We start from the raw sequence: 19,387 nt of genomic DNA, 5'->3' as shown, positions 1-19,387 counted from the left end.
CGGGGCAGAATCTTTGCGGGGTTCGGGAGGTCCCGGGTCCTGTGGGAATGCGGGGGGCGGGGGCTTCAAGGCGTCCGGGGCGGTGGGCCCAGCGGAGGGGGAGGGGGCGGGCCGCTGGCTCCGACTCCGCGCCTACCCCTCCCCCGCCGCCTCTGAACAAACTTTTCTTTCTCTTCAAGTTGAGGCCGGCGCTGCCGGCCGCGGCGGTGGCGCGGCGAACCAGGCGGCCTGCGCGGCGGAGCGCGGTGCCCGGATCCCTGCCTCGGCCGGCGGCAGATCCTCAGGCCCGCGGCCCCGGCCCGGCCCCGGCCTCAGCCTCAGCCCCTTGCGTGCCGGGGGTATGGCGCCGGGTGGTGGGCGCCGGCCGCGCTAAGCCCCGCGCGGGCCATGGCCTCCGCGTGCGGGGCGCTGGGCCCCGGGGGCAACGGGCCGGGGGGCGCGCTGGGCAGCCCGGCCCCCGCCTGGTACCACCGAGACCTGAGCCGCGCCGCGGCGGAGGAACTGCTGGCCCGGGCAGGCCGCGATGGCAGCTTCCTGGTCCGAGACAGCGAGAGTGTGGCGGGCGCCTTCGCGCTCTGCGTCCTGTGAGTGGCGCTGGGGCTCTCGGCGGGCGGGGGGCACAGTGTGGGGTTCCTTGAGTGTGTGGCGAGGGCTTGGGACAATGGGACACCAGCGCCCCCCCCCCCCCCCCCAGTGGGGCCTTGGCTTTATGCTGAGGCCGAGGAAGGATGCCGGGAGCATTTCCTTCCTGCTGTGTCTCGGACACTTTCTGGGGCGATGAAGCCGAGTAAATGCAGTTCTGCTGCCAGGGTGGCTGTAAGGGGGGGAAATGCAGGGAGTCTCTGGCAGACCCCTCAGGCACCCTCCAGGTAGAAGGACCTGGAGGGGTGAGGATGTACACTGCATGGTTGTGTGCAGTGCTTTTCATACAAAGATTGGGTGTCTGAGAGGGAGGTGTAGTTGGAGTTGGGGCCAGAGGGGCTGATGGGGTGTGTGACTATGGTCAGCAGCTCCCTTAGCGGGCTTTACTGTGCCCCCAGGACTGAGGCTCGCACCTGCCTGGCTGTGTATGGCTGGGGCTGGGGACCGGGTGGTGTTGAGTAGAAGAGGGTGAGGCTGTATGGGGCCAGGCCATAATTTCATGAATCAATGAGTGAGTGTGTGTGCTCTGGCTCCCAACTGCCCTAGCCTTAAGCTATGGGTGCTGATGTGGGGCTAGACTTGGCAGCTCTCTGAGTGGGTGTGGTTCTGTGCCTCTACCCATCAGCCATACCTGGCGGTGGTGTTGGGGTGAGTTTGCACTTTTAGTTTTTGTAGTCTTCTCCCTGAGCTGTCTGTCTCCCACACCTCTCAGTCCTGTGGGCCTCAGGAGTGGGGGGTGGTGAGTGGGGAGCCACAGGCTGCTTTGTTTAGATCTAGCTATTTTCCCCCTTAGCCCCATGAGCTCTCCCAAACCTCTCTCCCTCTATCCCTTTCCCCTCTATTCCCTTCACATCTTTGGGGGATGCATTGGCCTAGGCTAGTGGTTCTCAATTGGGGTTGATTTGATCCCTCAGGGGACACTTGGTAATGTCTAGAGACATTTTTTGGTTGTCACAACTGGATGATGCTACTGGCATCAAGTGAGTAGAAGCCAGAGATGCTGCTAACCATCCTACAAGGACATTCCCTCACAACAAAGGATTATGCCATCTGAAATCTCAGTAGGGCTGAGGTTGAGAAACCCTGATGTAGGCAGTGGACCTGAAGAGGAAGGGGCACTCTAAGTCTCAGTTTATGCCTCAAGTCTGAGGCTCAGCCCCGAAGACTAAAGAGGAACAGCCTAAGCACATGAATATCCTGGAGCCCTGCCTCCCACCCCCCTCTGAGGCCTAACCCCTAATTAGGAAGGGGAGGGAGGCAGGTGTTGGGTCAGCTGTTGAGTGAGAGGACAGCTGGGCCTGTGTCTGGGTGAGGAACAGTTATTGTCTCAGGAGGGGAGAATCCTGGCTCCATTGCCAGGAGAGGAGATGGGTGGGGTGAGGGTCTGTGGGGAGCTACTTCAGCTTTGCCAACTGACTCTGGCTACTCCTCGCATTTCAGGAGCCTGGGCATGGGTGATCAGAAACATACTTGCTTACCTGTATATACACCCACAGGTAACATTCAGTACACATTCCTGCCCCAACAGGCACAGGCGATACAACCAGCGGGCCAGGATATAGGTCCTGGCTTATTCCCTGGCTTTAAATCCCAGCTCTGCCTTTTACTTGCTTTGTGGTTAGGCAGATAACTTTTCATCTGTGAGCCTCAGTTTCCTCTTCTGGAGAATGGGGATAATAAAATCTGCCTCAAAAGGTGAAGATTAAATGAGATCACGTCTGTGCCAAGTACTTGGCCTGTCACAGAGACAGAGCTCAGTTAATAGGATGTTATTATTATAAACAGAGACCTACAGTCCACAAACCAACACCCAGTCACATACAGACACCTGCATGGCTTGTGTCTGGTTGGCAGCCAGGAGAGCTCTCAAAGGAGGCCCACTTGAGGGAAGGGGATGGTCCTGGGGCCAAGGTAAACGGTCTTCTCCAACAGCCATTTGGTCCTCTCTGGTGCCAACACCCCCTCCTGCCCAATATGCAGGCCTGGGTGACTTCCTTGGGCAATCCTCCCTGAGGTGTGATGACTGCAGAGGGAGCCTCCAGTCCCAGTGAGTGTGGCCTGCGCCACCCTGGCCTAGCTCAGCTGTCACCTGCTCAGCTGTTGCTGCCATCTGTCAGCACCCCTATTGCACCTCCTCAGTTTGGGGCTCCTAGAGGCCTGGGTCTACCATAGGGGGCCTCCTTAGGTCATCCTGTTTCCTGGTGTCTGGGGAAAGGGGTAGAAATCCCTAGGATGATACCCCCACACTCCCCAGCAAAACTACCCCTGACACACCCAACTTCAGCAGAGCTAGACAACAATGTGAACACAGACAGCAGGCACATGTGTGTTAGCACTTTGCCCATGTATGCAAACAGTGGTTACCCAGGCTTCTGAGGACTCTTAATCTGGCGAGGGGCCCAGACTGGTACCACAGCCCAGAGGGGCTGTTTAGACAGCTGTGTAGGCCACAAAAGAGCTGCCTGTTGCTTCCTGGGCCCTGCAGTAGGTGTGGAGACTATGTAGGTCTGGGGTGGGGGTGGATTCCTGCCTGTTGGTGACACTAGCAGGATAGACATGGACTGGCCCCATCATTAACCCTGTGCAGCCTAGGCAAATGGTTTTAGGGAAGCCAAGCTGAAAGGGCTGGGGGTTGATCCCAGAGGCAGGAGGAAAGGGTACCTTGGGGCTTAGACTCTAGCCTGGGAGTGACAGATTCTGACCTCTGCCTTGCTGTCAGGTATCAGAAGCATGTGCATACATATCGAATTCTACCTGATGGAGAAGATTTCTTGGCTGTGCAGGTAGGGGCTTGGACCCTGACCCCTGATCTTGATTCCAGCCTGTGGCTTGGGAACAGCTGGCTGATCCTTCTCCCACCCTTGCTGGCCGCAGACCTCACAGGGTGTGCCTGTGCGCCGCTTCCAGACCCTGGGCGAGCTCATTGGCCTGTACGCCCAGCCCAACCAGGGCCTGGTGTGCGCTCTGCTGCTGCCTGTGGAGCGGGAAAGAGAGCCAGACCCGCAAGACGACCGTGATGCCTCAGGTGCCACCTGGTGTGCAGTGTGCAAATGCCTGCCCTGCCCCATGTTCAAATACTATCTGCTTCTTTCCATCCCATTTTCTCAGTCTGCCTTCCCTAAAGCCCCCGCTCTAACTATGATGCCAGGACCCTTTACGCCCTTTCCACGGAAGTTTCTGATCGCCATGGCATTCCCCCGTACTTCACTGAGGGTGGGAGGCTCAGATGGAAGCCCTATTGACCCCTGTCCACAGATGGGGAGGATGAGAAGCCCCCACTGCCCCCACGCTCTGGCTCCACCAGCATTTGTGCCTCTGTGGGGCCCAGCAGCCCCGCACCAGCCCCTGAGACCCCCACAACTCCGGCTGCTGAGAGGTAAGACCCCAACCCCCTCCACTGAGCAGGTAGTCCCTTTCTCCTCTAAGAACTATGTTCTCACCAAAGGTGGGGAAGACCTAAACCCCAGCCCCACCCCCTAGGAGCCCCCATCCCATCTCAGCCCCAGAGACCGACATCCTGATCCATGGTACTCTGTCACCAGTACTGTCTCCTCTAGGGATAGGGTAGGGATGCTGGGACAGGGTCAGCAAGGTCTCTACTGACCTCTTAACCCCTTCTCGAAGTGCTCCCAATGGGCTGAGCACTGTCTCACATGAGTACCTGAAGGGCAGCTACGGGCTGGACCTGGAGGCTGTTCGGAGTGGAGCCAGCAACCTGCCGCACCTCACCCGCACTCTTGCCACCTCATGCCGGAGGCTACACAGGTACCTGGAACATGTAACACCAGACATTGCACCCTTACCTCTCTGACCTGTCCTCACCTGCTCCCCCTTGCTGCACAAATGCCCTGACCTCTGACCTCTATCCCTGAACAGGGAACCAGTCATTGCCTCCTGACTTTTCCTCACCTCACCTGAACCCTTGCATCCTCATGGTGGGGGCTAAAGCCCCCTTTCCCTGTACCTGGATCGGGGTGGGGAGTTATTCTGACCTGATGTCTCCCCTAGTGAGGTGGATAAGGTCCTATCTGGCCTGGAAATTCTGTCCAAGGTGTTTGACCAGCAGAGCTCGCCCATGGTGACCCGCCTTTTGCAGCAACAGGTGGGATTGAGGGGAGATCTTTGGAGAATGGGTTCATGTTCCGGGGCTGAGTTGGGGACCTCCTGCATGGTGGCCTCATGTGCAAGACTTATTCCTTCTCCCTTCAGAACCCACCACAGACTGGGGAGCAGGAACTAGAGAGCCTGGTGCTGAAGCTGTCAGTGTTAAAGGACTTCCTATCAGGCATCCAGAAGAAGGTGGCCTGACTCCTGACCTCTGACCCCTTACCTACCAGCCCCTATCCACTTGCATTGGCCTAACTGATCTCAAGGCTGAATCTGCAATTTAGCATTGACCCCCAACCTCAACCATTCCCCTCCCAGCTGTAGCCCTCTGACCTTGTTCCCTGTCCTCCCATGTCCCCTGACCTTGCCCCATCCTTGCCCTCTCCAGGCCCTGAAGGCCCTACAAGACATAAGTTCCACGGCGCCCCCGGCTCCCCTGCAGCCATGCACACGTAAGGCCAAGACCATCCCTGTGCAGGCCTTTGAGGTACATGGCAGGGGGTGCCAGGTGGGGCCTCGTGGGTCAAAGGACAGCTGGAGGTGACGGGGTTACTGCCTGCCCTGTGGTCTTTTCGGCATCTCCCTACCTCTTGGCCTGCAGGTGAAGCTGGATGTGACCCTGGGTGATCTGACCAAGATTGGGAAGTCACAAAAGTTCACACTGAGCGTGGATGTGGAGGGTGGGCGGCTGGTGTTGCTGCGGAGACAGCGAGACTCGCAGGAGGACTGGACAACCTTCACGCATGACCGCAGTGAGCCAGGGCCTGACCTGGGAGGGGTGGGCAGGGCAGCCCCGGGCCTCAGAACACAGGCCAGTGTGACTCATTCTCCATCCCCTAGTCCGCCAGCTCATTAAGTCTCAGCGTGTCCAGAACAAGCTGGGTGTCGTGTTTGAGAAGGAGAAAGACCGGACACAGCGCAAGGACTTCATCTTTGTCAGCGCCCGGGTGAGCAGCAGATTGGGCTACACCACTGGGGACTGCAGGAGTCCCCATGGAATGGGAAGAGAAGGAACACGTGATGTAGGCATGTCATCCCTTCTGGCAGGGGTGGGTCTGACGGGGCAGAGAGTACGTGTATGGAGAGGGGGCGGCCTGAGGGTAGATTTAAATACTCATTCAATGGACATTTACTGAACACCTGTTATATACTTGAGCTATATAATGGTGATCAGACAGGCATGACCCTCCCCTCTTGGTACCTGTTACCTAGTAGGATATCCCTGGAAGGGGGGTTCCCTGGCTGCTCACCTGCCTCTGACTGGTTGCTGTCTCCCCAGAAGCGGGAGGCCTTCTGCCAGCTGCTGCAGCTCATGAAGAACAAGCACTCGAAGCAGGACGAGCCTGACATGATCTCTGTCTTCATAGGCACCTGGAACATGGGTGAGGCCTGGGGGCGGGGGCTGAGGTGGGAGGGAGGAGTGGCCCCAGAGCAGGGGTCTGACCACTCCTCATCCCCTTCACCTCCAGGAAGTGTGCCTCCTCCGAAAAATGTGACATCTTGGTTCACATCGAAGGGACTGGGGAAGACCCTGGATGAGGTCACGGTGACCATACCCCATGACATCTATGTTTTTGGGACCCAGGAGAACTCGGTGGGTGACCGAGAATGGCTGGACCTGCTACGCGGGGGCCTCAAGGAGCTCACAGATCTGGATTACCGCCCGGTGAGGGGGGCCATCTTGTCTAGTCCCCTCTCCTCACGCCCCAAACTATCCTGCTTGACCTTTTGGTGACCTCGGGGAACACAACTTGACTGGCTGTTCTTCTGGTCCATGGACATATACTTTAGGAGATCTAACCTGAGTCCTTCATGCTATGGGAGGAGACCCTCCATAGCAAAAGTTTCTCTTTTGCCCCTCAGAAAAAGATAGCAGGTTTTCCTATCCTGTGCCTGCCAGAACAGTATATAGTATGGGCTGGGGGGTGGGGGGGAGGAGAGGTTGCAAACAGTGGCCCAGCTTGGGTCAGAGGTGACCCTGTCCTCTCCACCCAGATCGCCATGCAGTCACTGTGGAACATCAAGGTGGCTGTGCTGGTCAAACCAGAGCATGAGAACCGCATCAGCCACGTCAGTACGTCCAGTGTGAAGACTGGCATTGCCAACACCCTGGGTGAGCAGCGCGGGTGGGGTCCCTCTGTCCACACCCCCTGCTTCCTCTCCAGCCCAGGATCTCCCCCTATTTAGGTGGTCTCAGCTTTTCCATATATAGATCTCTTTGAACTTTGTAAAGTATGTTCCTATTCTAAATCTCTTCTGGCCCCACCAGCAAGGCAGGTCAGGATAATTACCTCCGTTTTATAGATGATACAGCTCAGGCCCAGAGTGATTGAGTTATCTGTCCAAGGTCGCACAGCTAGAACGTGGTGGAGCTTGGCATAGTGCACTGGACTGTTGGTTTGCATTCCAGTGCTCCTCCAGGGTAGATTCTGCCCTGAATCTGTAGGTCCTTACAGCTTCACCCCTGGGATCCCCTGGGATTTCCAGGGGATCTGCTCAGACATGCAGACACACTCAGGCCATCCAGCTGGACTGTGTGTGCCCCACGTGGATGTCTGGGGAAGGTGTGGGTGTGTGTTCAGGGGCTTGCCTGCCTCCTAACATGGGGATTGGGTTGGGGTGGGAGAACCTTCCCACTGCTGCTTTGAGGGGCAGAGGAGAGAGCTGGGAGCCCTCTGAGGGTGACTCGGGCCTTTTTTCCAATGTCCTGACAGGAAACAAGGGGGCTGTGGGCGTCTCCTTCATGTTCAATGGCACTTCATTTGGCTTTGTGAATTGCCACCTCACCTCAGGAAATGAGAAGACTGCCCGGTGAGTGGGTGCCTTCCCACATAGTCCCTTCACCCTCACCCCCTGTTTCACCTGAGATCTATGCCCCCTCCTATATCCTAGTCCATAACCCACTTCTTTCCCTGTCTCCCTTATCCAACTCAAGACCCCTCTGTCTATCCTTTCCTTGACCTTCCTCTGTCCTCAGGGGCCCTGATCCCTACCCCATTCCTGACCCCAGAGACTTCTTACCTTTCTGCCTGCCCCTGAGTCCTAACTCTGGGAACCTCTTCCCATCCCCATTGTAGGCGGAACCAGAACTACTTGGATATCCTGCGACTGCTCTCGCTGGGTGACCGCCAGCTCAGTGCCTTTGATATCTCTCTGCGTTTCACTCACCTCTTCTGGTTTGGCGACCTCAACTACCGTCTGGACATGGATATCCAGGTGCGAGCAGGGCCTGGTGAAAGGCTGGTAGGGTGGCTGGGCTGGGAGTCAGATGGGCTCTCACCTCTGTCTCTGGCTCAGAGGAAAAGTCTCCAGTCTTTGTGTCCCCACCCCAGGAGATCCTGAACTATATCAGCAGGAAGGAGTTTGAACCTCTACTCAGGGTGGACCAGCTCAACTTGGAGCGGGAAAAGCACAAGGTCTTCCTCCGATTCAGTGAGTGTGGCCAAGTAGGAGGTCTGAGGGCCAGAGATCTGTGATATCCTTGAGCCCTGACCGCAACCTGTTCCCTGCATTCCCAAGGTGAAGAGGAGATCTCCTTCCCGCCCACCTACCGCTATGAGCGGGGTTCCCGGGACACATATGCCTGGCACAAGCAGAAACCAACTGGGGTGAGTGAGGAAAACAGGGTGAGCCTTAGGAGGCCCCAGAGCTGCAGTGAATCAAGGGTATTGTGGGGTCAAGGGTATAGGCCTCTGCAGTTGCCACTCCAGTGCCTATGGCCCCTCTGGGGCTGTAGGGGTGATACTAGGTATTGTGAGGATCCAAGGGGAAGGATGTGGGGCCTTATCAGCTCTGGGGTTGGGGGGGCTTGTGCTGAGCAACCCCCAGCTGTTGTCCCTAACCATGCTGCCCCATCATCCCCTGCCCCAGGTCCGGACCAATGTGCCTTCATGGTGTGACCGGATTCTCTGGAAATCCTACCCTGAGACCCACATCATCTGCAATTCCTATGGTCAGAGCCTCATGGACAGGGTGATGGCGATCCTGGGTGGTCACTGTCCTGACTCTGCTCCAGCTTTGGGAAGTGGGAGCTTTCCCCTGAGCCCCCATTTCTATCCCTCTCCCCAGGTTGCACTGATGACATTGTCACCAGTGACCACTCCCCCGTGTTTGGGACATTTGAGGTTGGAGTTACCTCTCAGTTCATCTCTAAGAAAGGTGACTATTCCTGATGTGCTTGTGGGTGTGGCACACATCTGGGTGGCCACAGATGGAGGCCTAGATGTGCATGGGTTGGAATACATGTGTGTGTGTGTGTAGACGTACATGCAGGAGTATTTCTGAATATGATGTGTGAGAGTGTTTGTGTGCCTGGGTCATTGTAAGAGGTACATGTCCATGAGTATGTGTGTATGTGTGTCTGTGTCTGCTTGGGGCCACTTGTGTGCCCACAAATGTTCCTGGTGGTGTGGTGGGTTGTTGGAGGGCAGTCCCTGAGGCATTCTGGTCCCTGGCCCCCTCTTAGATGGCCTCTCATCCTTGGGTTGTCTGTCTGCCCTGATCCAGGGTCTGGGCGTTAGGCTCTCCCTATTGGCTTGTTGGTACTGGGGGGCCCTCCTGGCCTTCCCTCCTGCTCTCCTAGGGCCCCTGACTTCCTATCCCAGGGCTCAGTCTCTCCATCCTGTTCCTCCTGTTGCCCTCTTAGCTCTCCTGTCTGCCTTCCTCCCTCTTCCCCTCAGGGCTCTCAAAGACTTCAGACCAGGCCTACATTGAGTTTGAGAGCATCGAGGCCATTGTGAAAACGGCCAGCCGCACCAAATTCTTCATTGAGTTCTACTCCACCTGCCTGGAGGGTCAGAAGGGGCTCAGGGCTGGAGTGGGCCAAGGAGGGTGGGAGGCCAGATATGCCCAGAGCAGTCAGCCCCCTAGTTAGGGGAAGGTGGCACTCCATGTGTGTTTCCCACCTCCACCCCAGAGTACAAGAAGAGCTTTGAGAATGATGCCCAGAGCAGTGACAACATCAACTTCCTCAAAGTGCAATGGTCCTCACGCCAGCTGCCCACGGTGAGGCTGCAGCAGGGCCTGGGCTTGTGGGTGCGGGCACGGAGAGGGGTATGGTAGAGTGCATTCAGGGCCTGCCTGGGAGGGCAGGCAGAGCCTGTGGAGCACATGCGTGTGTGTGTGTGTCAGGGTGGGGGTGAACATGAGTGAGGAGAGGGCTTTGCTTTACTTAGTGGGTGTAGGACCAAGTTACAGTTTGTTCATTTGTTGAATAAATACTTAGAACCTTTGCTAAATGTCAGGTCCTGTATTGGCCATTGGGAAATGCAAAAAATTAATTAGTTACAATGCTGTTAAGTGCTATGAGAGGCCTATGCAGGGCTATGTCTTCTACATTAAGGATTTGGGATCTTGCCTTTAGAGTTGAGTGGGAATGATCATGCATGAGCCTGAGGGTAGGGATGGTGGGGGCTTTGTTCCTCACTGGGCCTCTCTGCTCCCCAGCTCAAGCCGATTCTGGCTGACATCGAGTACCTGCAAGACCAGCACCTCCTGCTCACAGTCAAGTCCATGGATGGCTATGAATCCTATGGTGAGGGGCGAGGGGTATCAAGGAGCACAGGAAGCCACACAGGGCCCTAGAAAAATTTGGCAATTTGTTGGTTTGCCCTTCAGGGGAGTGCGTGGTGGCTCTCAAGTCCATGATTGGCAGCACAGCCCAGCAGTTCCTGACCTTCCTGTCCCACCGCGGCGAGGAGACAGGCAACATCCGTGGCTCCATGAAGGTGCGGGTGCCCACAGAGCGCCTGGGCACCCGTGAGCGACTCTACGGTGGGGGCTCCATTGGGAGGGGTTTGGGGCATGAGATGAGGTGGTGTGGGCAGGTCTAGGAGGGAAGGGCCACGGGTGTGGGGAAGGCATTTTGGAATCCCTGGAATATAGTATTTGGAAGTTCTGCAGCCCTGGCTGGGAGTGGGCCTGCCCTGAGGAGTAGCTGGGAAGGGTCTGGAAGGCCAGTGGGTGCCTGATCAGTCCCCTCTGAGTCTCCTTTCCCTTTCTCCCCCAGAGTGGATCAGCATTGATAAGGATGAGGCAGGAACAAAGAGCAAAGTCCCCTCTGTGTCCCGAGGCAGCCAGGATCCCAGGTGAGCTAGGGCTGTGTTGGGTGTCATGTGAAGGGGTGCCTGGGGGCTTTTGGTCAGCCCCTACTTCATCTCCCCTGCCCTGTTCACCCCTGGCAGGTCAGGGAGCCGAAAGCCAGGCCCCACAGAGGCCTTCTGCCCGCTGTCCAAGTTATTTGAAGAACCAGAGAAACCACCACCAACTGGGAGGCCACCAGCCCCACCTCGAGCTGCTCCCCGGGAGGAACCCTTGACCCCCAGGTGAGAAAAGAACCCATCATCCCCCCCACTTTATCCATCACTGTGCTTGGCTCTCAGAGCCAGTCTGGGGATTGTCTGCTGCTTGGGTGCTCTGCTGCCCCATGGCCCTATGCCATGGCCACTCTGGCCAGCCAGGCCTCCTTTAGTTGTGGCTTTCTGAGTCAAAGGGAGCATAGTCAGCCTTTCCTCTCAATTCTACCTTAAGACAGTGAATTAGAAATTGTTTCTGCAACAGCTCCCTCCACGTAAACAGAATTAGTTTGAGCCTTCTGTGTGGAGAAGGCACACGCCTCCACTTGGGATTTCCCTCTGCTTTCTGTGGAGCCCTGCCCCACAAGTGCGCCCCCTCCCCAGAAACAGGTTTGTGGTCAAATGAGTTTGGGAAATGGTTCTTGCTAGATTCTTTTCTTAGATATTCCCAGTGCACATTAGTATTAGCCAAAGCTCTGAGCATGTGGACAGGAAGGAAACCCTTTTTCAACTCTGTTGAATATAGTTTCCCAAACTCAACAGGCCAGGAAACTTCTTTTCCACTTAATAACTATTAATATCCTGGGGAAATAGTGTTCTGTGGATCATACTTTGGGAAAGTAAGGCTTGCTTTCTGGTTAAATCCAGCTGTTGCTTGAACTTAACTAAAAACTCCTAGGTCCAGCTTGGTGCTTTTTCACTCATCTTCAGCTGTTAGCAGCCATCTTGGTTTATTGCCAGGTTTGTGTAAAACTAGCCTGAATTCCTGAGTGAGTCTTCAGTAGATCAGCTTCAGATGCCTCCAGAGGTTATTCCAAATCAGGGCTGGTCATTCTCATTAAAGGTCTATATTGCCCTGCCTTCTGGCACCTGTTTTCACCCCTTTCAGCTCAGGTTTCAAAGTTACAAAGTCATAAAAGATCTGAGGATCTCAGTGAGTGCAGCAAGGAAGTTTAGATGTTATCCATTCAACTCCTTCTGTTCCCCGATTTTGGAGATAAGGACAGCCAGGGCAAGAGAGGGAAAGTGATGTGCTCAAGGTCACATGCAAGTCTAGGACTGGGAAACATGTCCCTGACTCCCAGTCTACTGCACTCACTGCCTTCACTCTGGGTTTCTGGGTCCTGACTTAATTATCCTGCTCCCTAACCCAGGTTGAAGCCAGAGGGGGCTCCAGAGCCTGAAGGGGTGGCTGCTCCTCCACCCAAGAACAGCTTCAATAACCCCGCCTACTACGTCCTTGAAGGGGTCCCACACCAGCTGCTGCCCCCAGAGCCACCTCCACCTGCCAGGGCCCCTGTCCCACCTGCCACCAAGAACAAGGTGGCCATCACAGTGCCTGCTCCACAGCTTGGGCGCCACCGGTCTCCCCGTGTGGGAGAGGGGAGCTCATCAGATGAAGAGTCCGGGGGCACACTGCCCCCTCCAGACTTTCCACCCCCGCCACTGCCAGACTCAGCCATCTTCCTGCCTCCAAGCCTGGATCCTTTGCCAGGGCCTGTGGTCCGGGGCCGCAGTGGGGGTGAGGCCCGTGGCCCACCACCTCCCAAGGCCCATCCAAGACCCCCACTGCCCCCAGGCCCTTCGCCCACTAGCACTTTCCTGGGGGAGGTAGCCAGTGGGGACGATCGCTCCTGCTCGGTGCTGCAGATGGCCAAGACACTGAGTGAGGTGGACTACGCTCCTGCTGGGCCTGGCCGCTCAGTGCTCCTGCCAGGCCCCCTGGAGCTGCAGCCACCCAGGGGACTGCCCTCAGACTATGGCCGGCCTCTCAGCTTCCCTCCACCTCGCATCAGAGAGAGCATCCAGGAGGACCTGGCAGAGGAGGTGTGTGGACCAGGGGTGGCTGGCTGTGTATACCTGAGGTGTGTGCTTGCCCATGGACTGCGATATCCTTTTACTCCACCATTCACCACTCAATGGTGTCCCTTCTACCCTGAGCTGGGTACTGGGAAATTGGGAGACACATGAATTAAGCCCAGTCCTTGCCTCCCTCCTCCCTCCCCCGAGGATGTGGTAGAATGTGGCTGTCTTTCAGTGCTTTTGTGTGTGTGGGCACCCTCAGTGCTCTCCCTGACATGCCCTATTCCTTCAGGCTCCGTGCCCGCAGGGCGGGCGGGCCAGCGGGCTGGGTGAGGCAGGCATGGGTGCCTGGCTGCGGGCCATCGGCTTGGAGCGCTATGAGGAGGGCCTGGTGCACAATGGCTGGGACGACCTGGAGTTTCTCAGGTGGGGGTGGGGCTGGAGGCAGGTGGGTGGGGCTTGCCCCCGGGGCGCAGCTAGGGGCCCTCTGGACTGCCTAGCCAATCTCTCAACCTTTTTCACCCCTTCCTACAGCGACATCACCGAGGAGGACCTGGAGGAGGCCGGGGTGCAGGACCCGGCACACAAGCGCCTCCTTCTGGACACCCTGCAACTCAGCAAGTGATGGCGGTGGCACTGTGAAGCTGCGAATCCAGCGCCCCTCCCTATCCCAGCCATGGTCCCCGAGTTGAAAATTTATGAGGGGTGGGGCAGTATCTTTCTACCTATTTATTGGGGATCTGTGTTCCCCACTGCCCAATCGTTTGGAATGCCCTGATCAGGATATCCTGCCCCTCCTTTTACACTTGGGGGCACCAGAGATCAGTTGCCGTGGTTACCAAGGACCTTGGTTATTCTGGTGCTGTCCTCTCAGCCCCAAGGGTTACCCTAGAGGGTCCATTTGGGTATGTCTGGGCCCCCACTTTCACCACTGCTTCCTTCGGCCTAAACCACAAGGGGAGGGGCTCAGCTAGGACCTCTCCCCATCACCCACTCTGGGGTGTCCATCCGGAAATGAAGGAACAGCCCGAGTACCGGGCTGGAGTTAATTTAAGATTTTCTGTGTGGGTTTAGGGAGGGCAGGCACTTTAATATTATTGGGGCTGGTTGGGGGTGGGGGTGGATCTCTGCCATAAAGTGCCAGTTTGCTTTGTTCTCACTGTCTTCTGGTCTATGCGTAGCAGCCTCGGGTCCTCGCTGGTTGCAAGGGAGACTCAACTCTTGCAGGCAGCCAACCTATCCCCATCCTGGGTACTCAGAGGGGTTACCAGCATGATGTCTTCAATAAATTAAGTTTTATTTGGATTGAGCAAAACTCACCTCAATAAATTACAAGTTTCTCAAAGGAAAAAAACAACAAAACAAAACAAGAAGTGGAGAGGAAAGCCCTCTGTCCCACCGCCCTGGCAGACCCTCCACTCCTCTAAGGGGCTTGCCCTCTGGGCCGGGCTGGTTGCCAGATGGGAGGAAATGCTGAGGGATACACGGGTGCGACCCTTCAGGCTGCTGATTATGGGTGGGCCTGAGGGGGTGGGGCAGCTGGCTGGTCACCAAGGTGAGGAGTGACCCAGCCCTCTGCAAAGTGAGGGGCAGGGCCGGCTGTTCCTCTGAGGACCCTCACGTTCGAGCACTGCTAGGGACGGGCAGTTATTTGATCCCGGCTCCAAAGAAAGCCAAGTTAGAAGGGCCTCTGGGCTCTCCTTTGGGGGGGAGGGGGTCCCAGTGAAAAGTACCCCACTCTGCTAGGTGGGTGTGGGTGAGGACAAGAGTGGCCCTGACTTGGTCTCCAAAACTGGGGAGAGGACACCTAGGGGTCAGACACGGCGGGAGGTGGGGTCGGATAGGGACTTCAGGCAGGCCGCAGGGTGGGGAGGGGCTGTCAGGTCTTGGAGGGGCAGGGGCGTCTCTGGGGCCAGGCCCGGAGCCTCCAGAGTCCGGCCGCTAGAAGAGATTGGTCTTCAGGGTGGGCCCGGGCTTCCGGTGAAAGGAGGACAGGACCCCGGAGAAGGGCCCGGGCCCCGGCTCCGCTGGCTGCCAGGCCTTCAGCAGCTCCGCGGCGCCGGCGCCGGGCCCGCCGCCCCCGCCGCCCGCCACGCCGGCCCACAGGGGGCCCTTGAGCGGTTGTGGCCCCGGGCCGGGGCCGGGCCCGGAGCCCAGGGCGGCCGGCAGCGGGCTGGGGCTCAGGCGGGGGCTGGCCAGGCCGGGCGCGGGCGGCGGCGGCAGCGACGCGGTGCTGTCGGGCGTGGGGCTGCACGTGGACTCCTTGGAGTCGTCGTCCTCGGACGAGCAGCGCGCCTCGCCCTTTTTGGCGCCCGCCGCGCCCGCCGCGCCCTTGGCGCTGGCCGCGCGCTCCTGTTTTCGGAACTTGGCCCGGCGGTTCTGGAACCAGACCTGCGGGCACAGGGGCCGGTTAGCCCGGGACCACACGCGCGAGTGTAGACTCCGGTCCGGAGAGGGCCGGGTCACCGGGCCTGCGAGCGCGGCCCCTCTGCCGTCCACCACTCAGCTCGCCGCCCTCGCTTCTCCGCCCGCCCCTTCCTACAGGTCCTCAGTCTCCCCTAGGCTCTGCGGCCCCGCGGACCCCGCGGAGGGAACTCCGCCTTGGCTCTCCTCACCCAAGGCCCTGTCCCCCAGTGCCCTCCTACAAGACGCTCCGAGTACCCGCCTGGAGTGTCCCACGGCGGCAGAGGGGGGCTTAGGACGCTAGGAGAAACCTTTTGTCTGCAGCTGAGGCGGACCAGCTGGACATCTGTACTCGGATTTGTAGGACAGACATCAGAGTCCGCCCTGCGCCCGGGCTTTCCAGGCCCAGGAGTTTCACGGCTGCAGAGCTGGGGAGGGGACCTGGCTCTGGCCGGCTTTCCCCACCTCTTCCACCTTGCAGGGACCCGAGGCCGCGGGGGCATCCCCTCTACCCGCTCGGCCTCCGTTCCGGCTCCCCAAGCACCACCCTGCATGCGCGGCCCTACCTGGGGCCTGAAGGGAAATCGTGGGCCTGACCAGCTCAGTTCTCCCGAGGGCCTCAGGTCTGCCGGGTCCCGGGCCCAGCGCCTCTCCGGGCTGCGCGTCCTGTCCTCCCCACTTACCCCGCGCAGCTCCCGGCTGCAGGCCGCCCCTGCCCTCCGCCGGGCGAGGCCCCTCAGTCCCGCGGCCCCACGGGGTCGGGCAGTGGCCTCCAGCCCGCTGCGAGCACACACTCCGGTACACACGCGCGCAAACACGCACCTGCACGCGAGCCTCAGTGAGGTCGATCTTGAGCGCCAGCTCCTCCCGCGTGTAAATGTCCGGGTAGTGGGTTTCCGCGAAGACACGCTCCAGCTCCTTGAGCTGCGCGCTCGTGAACGTGGTGCGGATGCGCCGCTGCTTACGCTTCTCGTGCAGGCCCGACGGCTCCGGGAAGAACTTGTAGGGCACTGCGGGCGCGCGGGAGGGGAGCAACCAGGGCCGGGTGTGAGGGGCTGCGCTCGGCCTGCCGCGGCCTGCCCCCGGGGGGCGCTCACTGTCCCCCGCCCCTGGCCTGCCTCTGGGCCTCGGCCTCGGCCGCGGATGGAGCGTCTTCTCTATCGCTCTCTGGAGCCCGCAGGGGTGAAGGCGGACACGGCGCCCTGAGCCCCAAAAGCAGCAGCGAGGGACCAGAACCTGACCCTCCCGTCAAGGCCGCCGACCGCTGGTCGGCCTTCTCCGGGTCCCTCCACCTCCCGCCGGCCCTCCCGTCAGCGCGTCCCTCCCTCGGCCGGGCTGCCGGCTTGGCGTCGGGGCCTGTCTGGCCGCCCTGGCCTTGGCTTGCCATCCGGTCTCAAGAGCCTCGAGAATCTCCCGGGAACCAGTCCTGGACCTCGGCGGGGCGGCTGAGACTCCCCTGCTCGGGTCACCTCTCAGTCCGGCCGCGGGCTCTCCGTGGGGCGGGATCTGCCCTCTCCACCGCCTCTCCCTCCCCCCCCGGCCGCGGTCCCTGCCCCATCCCACACCCCACTCCCTGCCCGGTGTCCCTTCTCTCCCTCATCTCCGGCCGAATCTCTCTCTAACTTCCCCCTTTGGGCCACTCTCTTGGTGCCCTTCGGGAAGTGTCCTTGTTTCTCCCCACCCAGGTTCCTCCATCTTCTCTTTGCCCTTCTGCTTCCTCCCAAGCACCCCTTTCTGTGTCCCAACTCCCCCAAAGCTGGTCCCACCCTTCCCTTCACTCTCTTCCCACCCCTGCCTCCCATCTGCCCCGTCCCAGTCCCCACCGCCCCAGACAGTTCTGATGCTGTCTCCCCATCCCTCTCTCCAAACTGCACTCAGGTCTCCATATTTCCAGGGGTCCCCAATATCCTTCCTCTTTGTCCTATCACCGAGTTCTCTCTCCCCTAGTCCCTGTCTCTAACACCCCAGCCTACCCCTGCCTTTCTCATCAGTTTCCATCTTCCTCCATCCCATCTCCCATACTTCCTGTCTCCACCATCGGTTCCTATCTCCATCTCCCCAACCCTGGGTCCCCATTTCTCCCAGGTCCCCAATCTCCCCATCTCAGCTCACATCTCTCTGCACCTGTCCCTATCTCCCCCAGCTCAGAACTCCCCATTTCCCAGTCCCCATCTGCATCAGGCCCAGAGCATCCAATCTCCCCATCCCTGTTCCAGTTTCTGGCTCCATCTCTCTGGATCTCATTTCTCCAAATCCAGGTCCCTGTCTCACCATCTCTCCCCACACCGACCCCCTGACCCCAATCTTCTACTTGGGTCCCGGTGGTGGTCTTCCCAGGAAGGAAGGAGATAAGGAGGTTGGGTGGGGCGGCCTGGACTGTAATGGGAGGGACAGGGATGGCTGAGAGGCTCCTTGAGGCTGAGGGTTCAGATGGGGACTTGGATGGATCAAGAGGTCTGGGGGTTGTAGGGGCAGCTTTTGGGTTCTGCAGGACTGTAGCTGGGAGAGCCCCAGGAGGAACAGGGAAGTGAAAGTGGCTTAATGACCTGGGCACCCTTTTCTTCGGGCCATGGAGTGGGTTTCAGTGGTGGAAGAGGGTTTGGGTACAGGCGGGATGGGTCCAAAACCAGGCAGGAAGGGCCTGGTGGTTCTGGGGCACTAGGAAGGTTTTCATCTGGGCAGCTCAGTTGCTGGAAGGGTCCTTGCTGGGGGTTTGGGCATGAAGTGGGGTGGTGATGATAAAGACGAGGGTCTGGTTAAACCGAGCCGGGAGCATCTTCCAAGGATACAGGGGATTCAGAGGTTTGGTGTCAGTCTTCGCAGGTGGGGAGGGGAGGGCCTGGTGAGGAGCCTGGGGCTGGACGGGCTGTTTCCTTGACCCTAAGAGTGTGGGACAGGGATGTGGCAGCTGGGAAGGGCGAGGGGGGAGGCTCCCTCCGCCCAGGGCATCCCCGTCTTACAGAGGGGCTGGGCGTCCAGGGGGCACTGGAGGGTCTGGCCAGCGCAGGGGTTGTGGCGGGGATGGTGGCGGTTGTGGGGGACTGTCTCAATCATTTGCGGAGTAGGGAAGGGGCTGGGGGTTCCGCAGGATTTGGAGCGAGGACTGGGCAGGGGCTGGGCTCACCTGCCGAGTAGGGCGCGGGCTGGTGGTCGCGGAGAGCGCCAAGCGCGCAGTTAGAGGAGCCGAGCGCGGGGCAGGGCGGCCCGGCCGCGGGGAAGGCGGGCCGGAGCGGGCTGTACTGGAAGCCGCCGGGCTGGCTGCAGGCGCCGAAGTCGCCGTAGGCGGACGCCTCCATGGCCGCCACGCACGAGTCGTACGAATTGAGGTAGGAGTAGTCCATCGGCCCGGGGTACGAGGACGGGGGCCGGGCCGGGCCGGGTCGGGGTCGGGGTCCCGGGCCAGGTGCGGGTCGGGATGCGGGCTTCGAGCGCCAGGCGCCGAGGGCTCGAGTCCAGCTCGGAACGCCCGCGAGTCCGCCCGCCCCGTCGCGGCCGCGCTCCACCCGGGTCCAGCGCAAGTGCGGCGCCGCTCGGCCCGCGCGTCTTTTAACGCGCAGGACCCCGCCGAGGGGGCGGGGCGAGCTCCTCGGGGTGGGGCCTGGACGGCCCAGACCCCGCCCCCAGCCGCCCCCGACCCTACCCCCTCTCCAAAGGGCCCCCGCCGCCCTCCGAGGGCTCTGGAGGTTCTGGGAGGGGCTGCGCGGGGCCCATCCCTAGGGTGCCCATCGCGCCCCGATCCAGCCCAGACCTTTGGTCTCCGCGCTTCGTGCCAGGCGGAAGGTCTCGACCCCTTTCCCCGGCTTCTCCACCTGCGGCCCGGCGGAAGGGAGGGGAGGCGGGCCCGCCAGCGCTCGTGTGAAGTTAATTCAATTCGTCCCGATAACCGAGTTATTCGGATCCAGCCCCTCGGCCCCGCCCCCAGCGAGGTTCCCCGGCGGGGGGACCGAGGAGGCGGCCCGGGAGGGGGCACGGAGACGGGGCGGGGAAGGGACGGAGCCTGGGATGGGGACTGGGGCCCGGAGAGGAGACGGAAGCGAAGGCGAGGAGGGGATGGGACGCGCCAGATGCGGGTACACAGCTGGAGACGAGCCTGAGCCGCGGACGAGAGAGGGAGACGAAGGTGAAGCGAGGACTTGGGA

At 59.7% G+C, this 19,387-nt stretch overlaps 2 protein-coding genes across 6 annotated transcripts; one reads left to right on the top strand and one right to left on the bottom strand.

Moving 5' to 3' along the window:
* Positions 1 to 372: 372 nt before the first annotated feature.
* Positions 373 to 14,180, top strand: INPPL1 (inositol polyphosphate phosphatase like 1). Of its 4 annotated transcripts, XM_087821674.1 has the most exons (29): positions 388 to 584; positions 3,362 to 3,425; positions 3,517 to 3,667; positions 3,898 to 4,018; positions 4,267 to 4,407; positions 4,651 to 4,744; positions 4,852 to 4,941; positions 5,138 to 5,257; positions 5,351 to 5,501; positions 5,590 to 5,696; positions 6,029 to 6,131; positions 6,219 to 6,415; positions 6,745 to 6,862; positions 7,464 to 7,560; positions 7,827 to 7,965; positions 8,082 to 8,181; positions 8,269 to 8,357; positions 8,620 to 8,701; positions 8,818 to 8,907; positions 9,429 to 9,542; positions 9,665 to 9,753; positions 10,195 to 10,282; positions 10,366 to 10,521; positions 10,757 to 10,835; positions 10,932 to 11,072; positions 12,197 to 12,726; positions 12,811 to 12,869; positions 13,138 to 13,271; positions 13,380 to 14,180. In XM_087821674.1, the coding sequence occupies exons 1-29, from the start codon at positions 388 to 390 to the stop codon at positions 13,468 to 13,470; spliced, it is 3,732 nt and encodes a 1,243-aa protein (XP_087677800.1). In that variant the 3' UTR covers positions 13,471 to 14,180. The 4 variants fall into 4 exon arrangements, with proteins under 4 accessions (XP_087677802.1, XP_087677800.1, XP_087677799.1 ...); XM_087821676.1 differs by having other exon boundaries at positions 373 to 584; positions 5,138 to 5,236; positions 12,197 to 12,869; positions 13,380 to 14,179; XM_087821673.1 differs by having other exon boundaries at positions 12,197 to 12,869; positions 13,380 to 14,179.
* Positions 14,181 to 14,786: 606 nt separating this feature from the next.
* PHOX2A (paired like homeobox 2A) lies at positions 14,787 to 18,589 on the bottom strand. Of its 2 annotated transcripts, none has more exons than XM_016208444.2 (3): positions 18,373 to 18,589; positions 16,071 to 16,258; positions 14,787 to 15,236 (listed from the first exon to the last, which is right to left on the bottom strand). In XM_016208444.2, exons 1-3 carry the CDS (start codon positions 18,587 to 18,589, stop codon positions 14,787 to 14,789), a joined length of 855 nt encoding a protein of 284 aa, XP_016063930.2. The 2 variants fall into 2 exon arrangements, with proteins under 2 accessions (XP_016063930.2, XP_087678346.1); XM_087822220.1 differs by having other exon boundaries at positions 14,787 to 15,261; positions 16,072 to 16,258.
* Positions 18,590 to 19,387: the final 798 nt, after the last annotated feature.

The sequence above is a fragment of the Miniopterus natalensis genome, chromosome 11 (genome assembly GCF_054644295.1).
Source record: "Miniopterus natalensis isolate mMinNat1 chromosome 11, mMinNat1.hap1, whole genome shotgun sequence".
NCBI classification, from domain to species: domain Eukaryota; kingdom Metazoa; phylum Chordata; class Mammalia; order Chiroptera; family Miniopteridae; genus Miniopterus; species Miniopterus natalensis.
This window is presented reverse-complemented; position numbering and strand designations above follow the sequence as displayed.

Bases quoted from the DNA above. Each gene is read 5' to 3' on its own strand.
- INPPL1 (XM_087821673.1), top strand. From the start codon at position 388: ATGGCCTCCGCGTGCGGGGCGCTGGGCCCCGGGGGCAACGGGCCGGGG. The intron at 6,863-7,463 runs GTGAGCAGCGCG...ATGTCCTGACAG, and splicing joins TGGCATTGCCAACACCCTGG to GAAACAAGGGGGCTGTGGGC. The intron at 12,870-13,137 runs GTGTGTGGACCA...CTATTCCTTCAG, and splicing joins AGGAGGACCTGGCAGAGGAG to GCTCCGTGCCCGCAGGGCGG.
- PHOX2A (XM_087822220.1), bottom strand. From the start codon at position 18,589: ATGGACTACTCCTACCTCAATTCGTACGACTCGTGCGTGGCGGCCATG. The intron at 16,259-18,372 runs GTGAGCCCAGCC...GCGCGCCCGCAG, and splicing joins GCCCGCGCCCTACTCGGCAG to TGCCCTACAAGTTCTTCCCG. The intron at 15,262-16,071 runs GGTGCGTGTTTG...CGTGTGGTCCCG, and splicing joins CTCACTGAGGCTCGCGTGCA to GGCTAACCGGCCCCTGTGCC.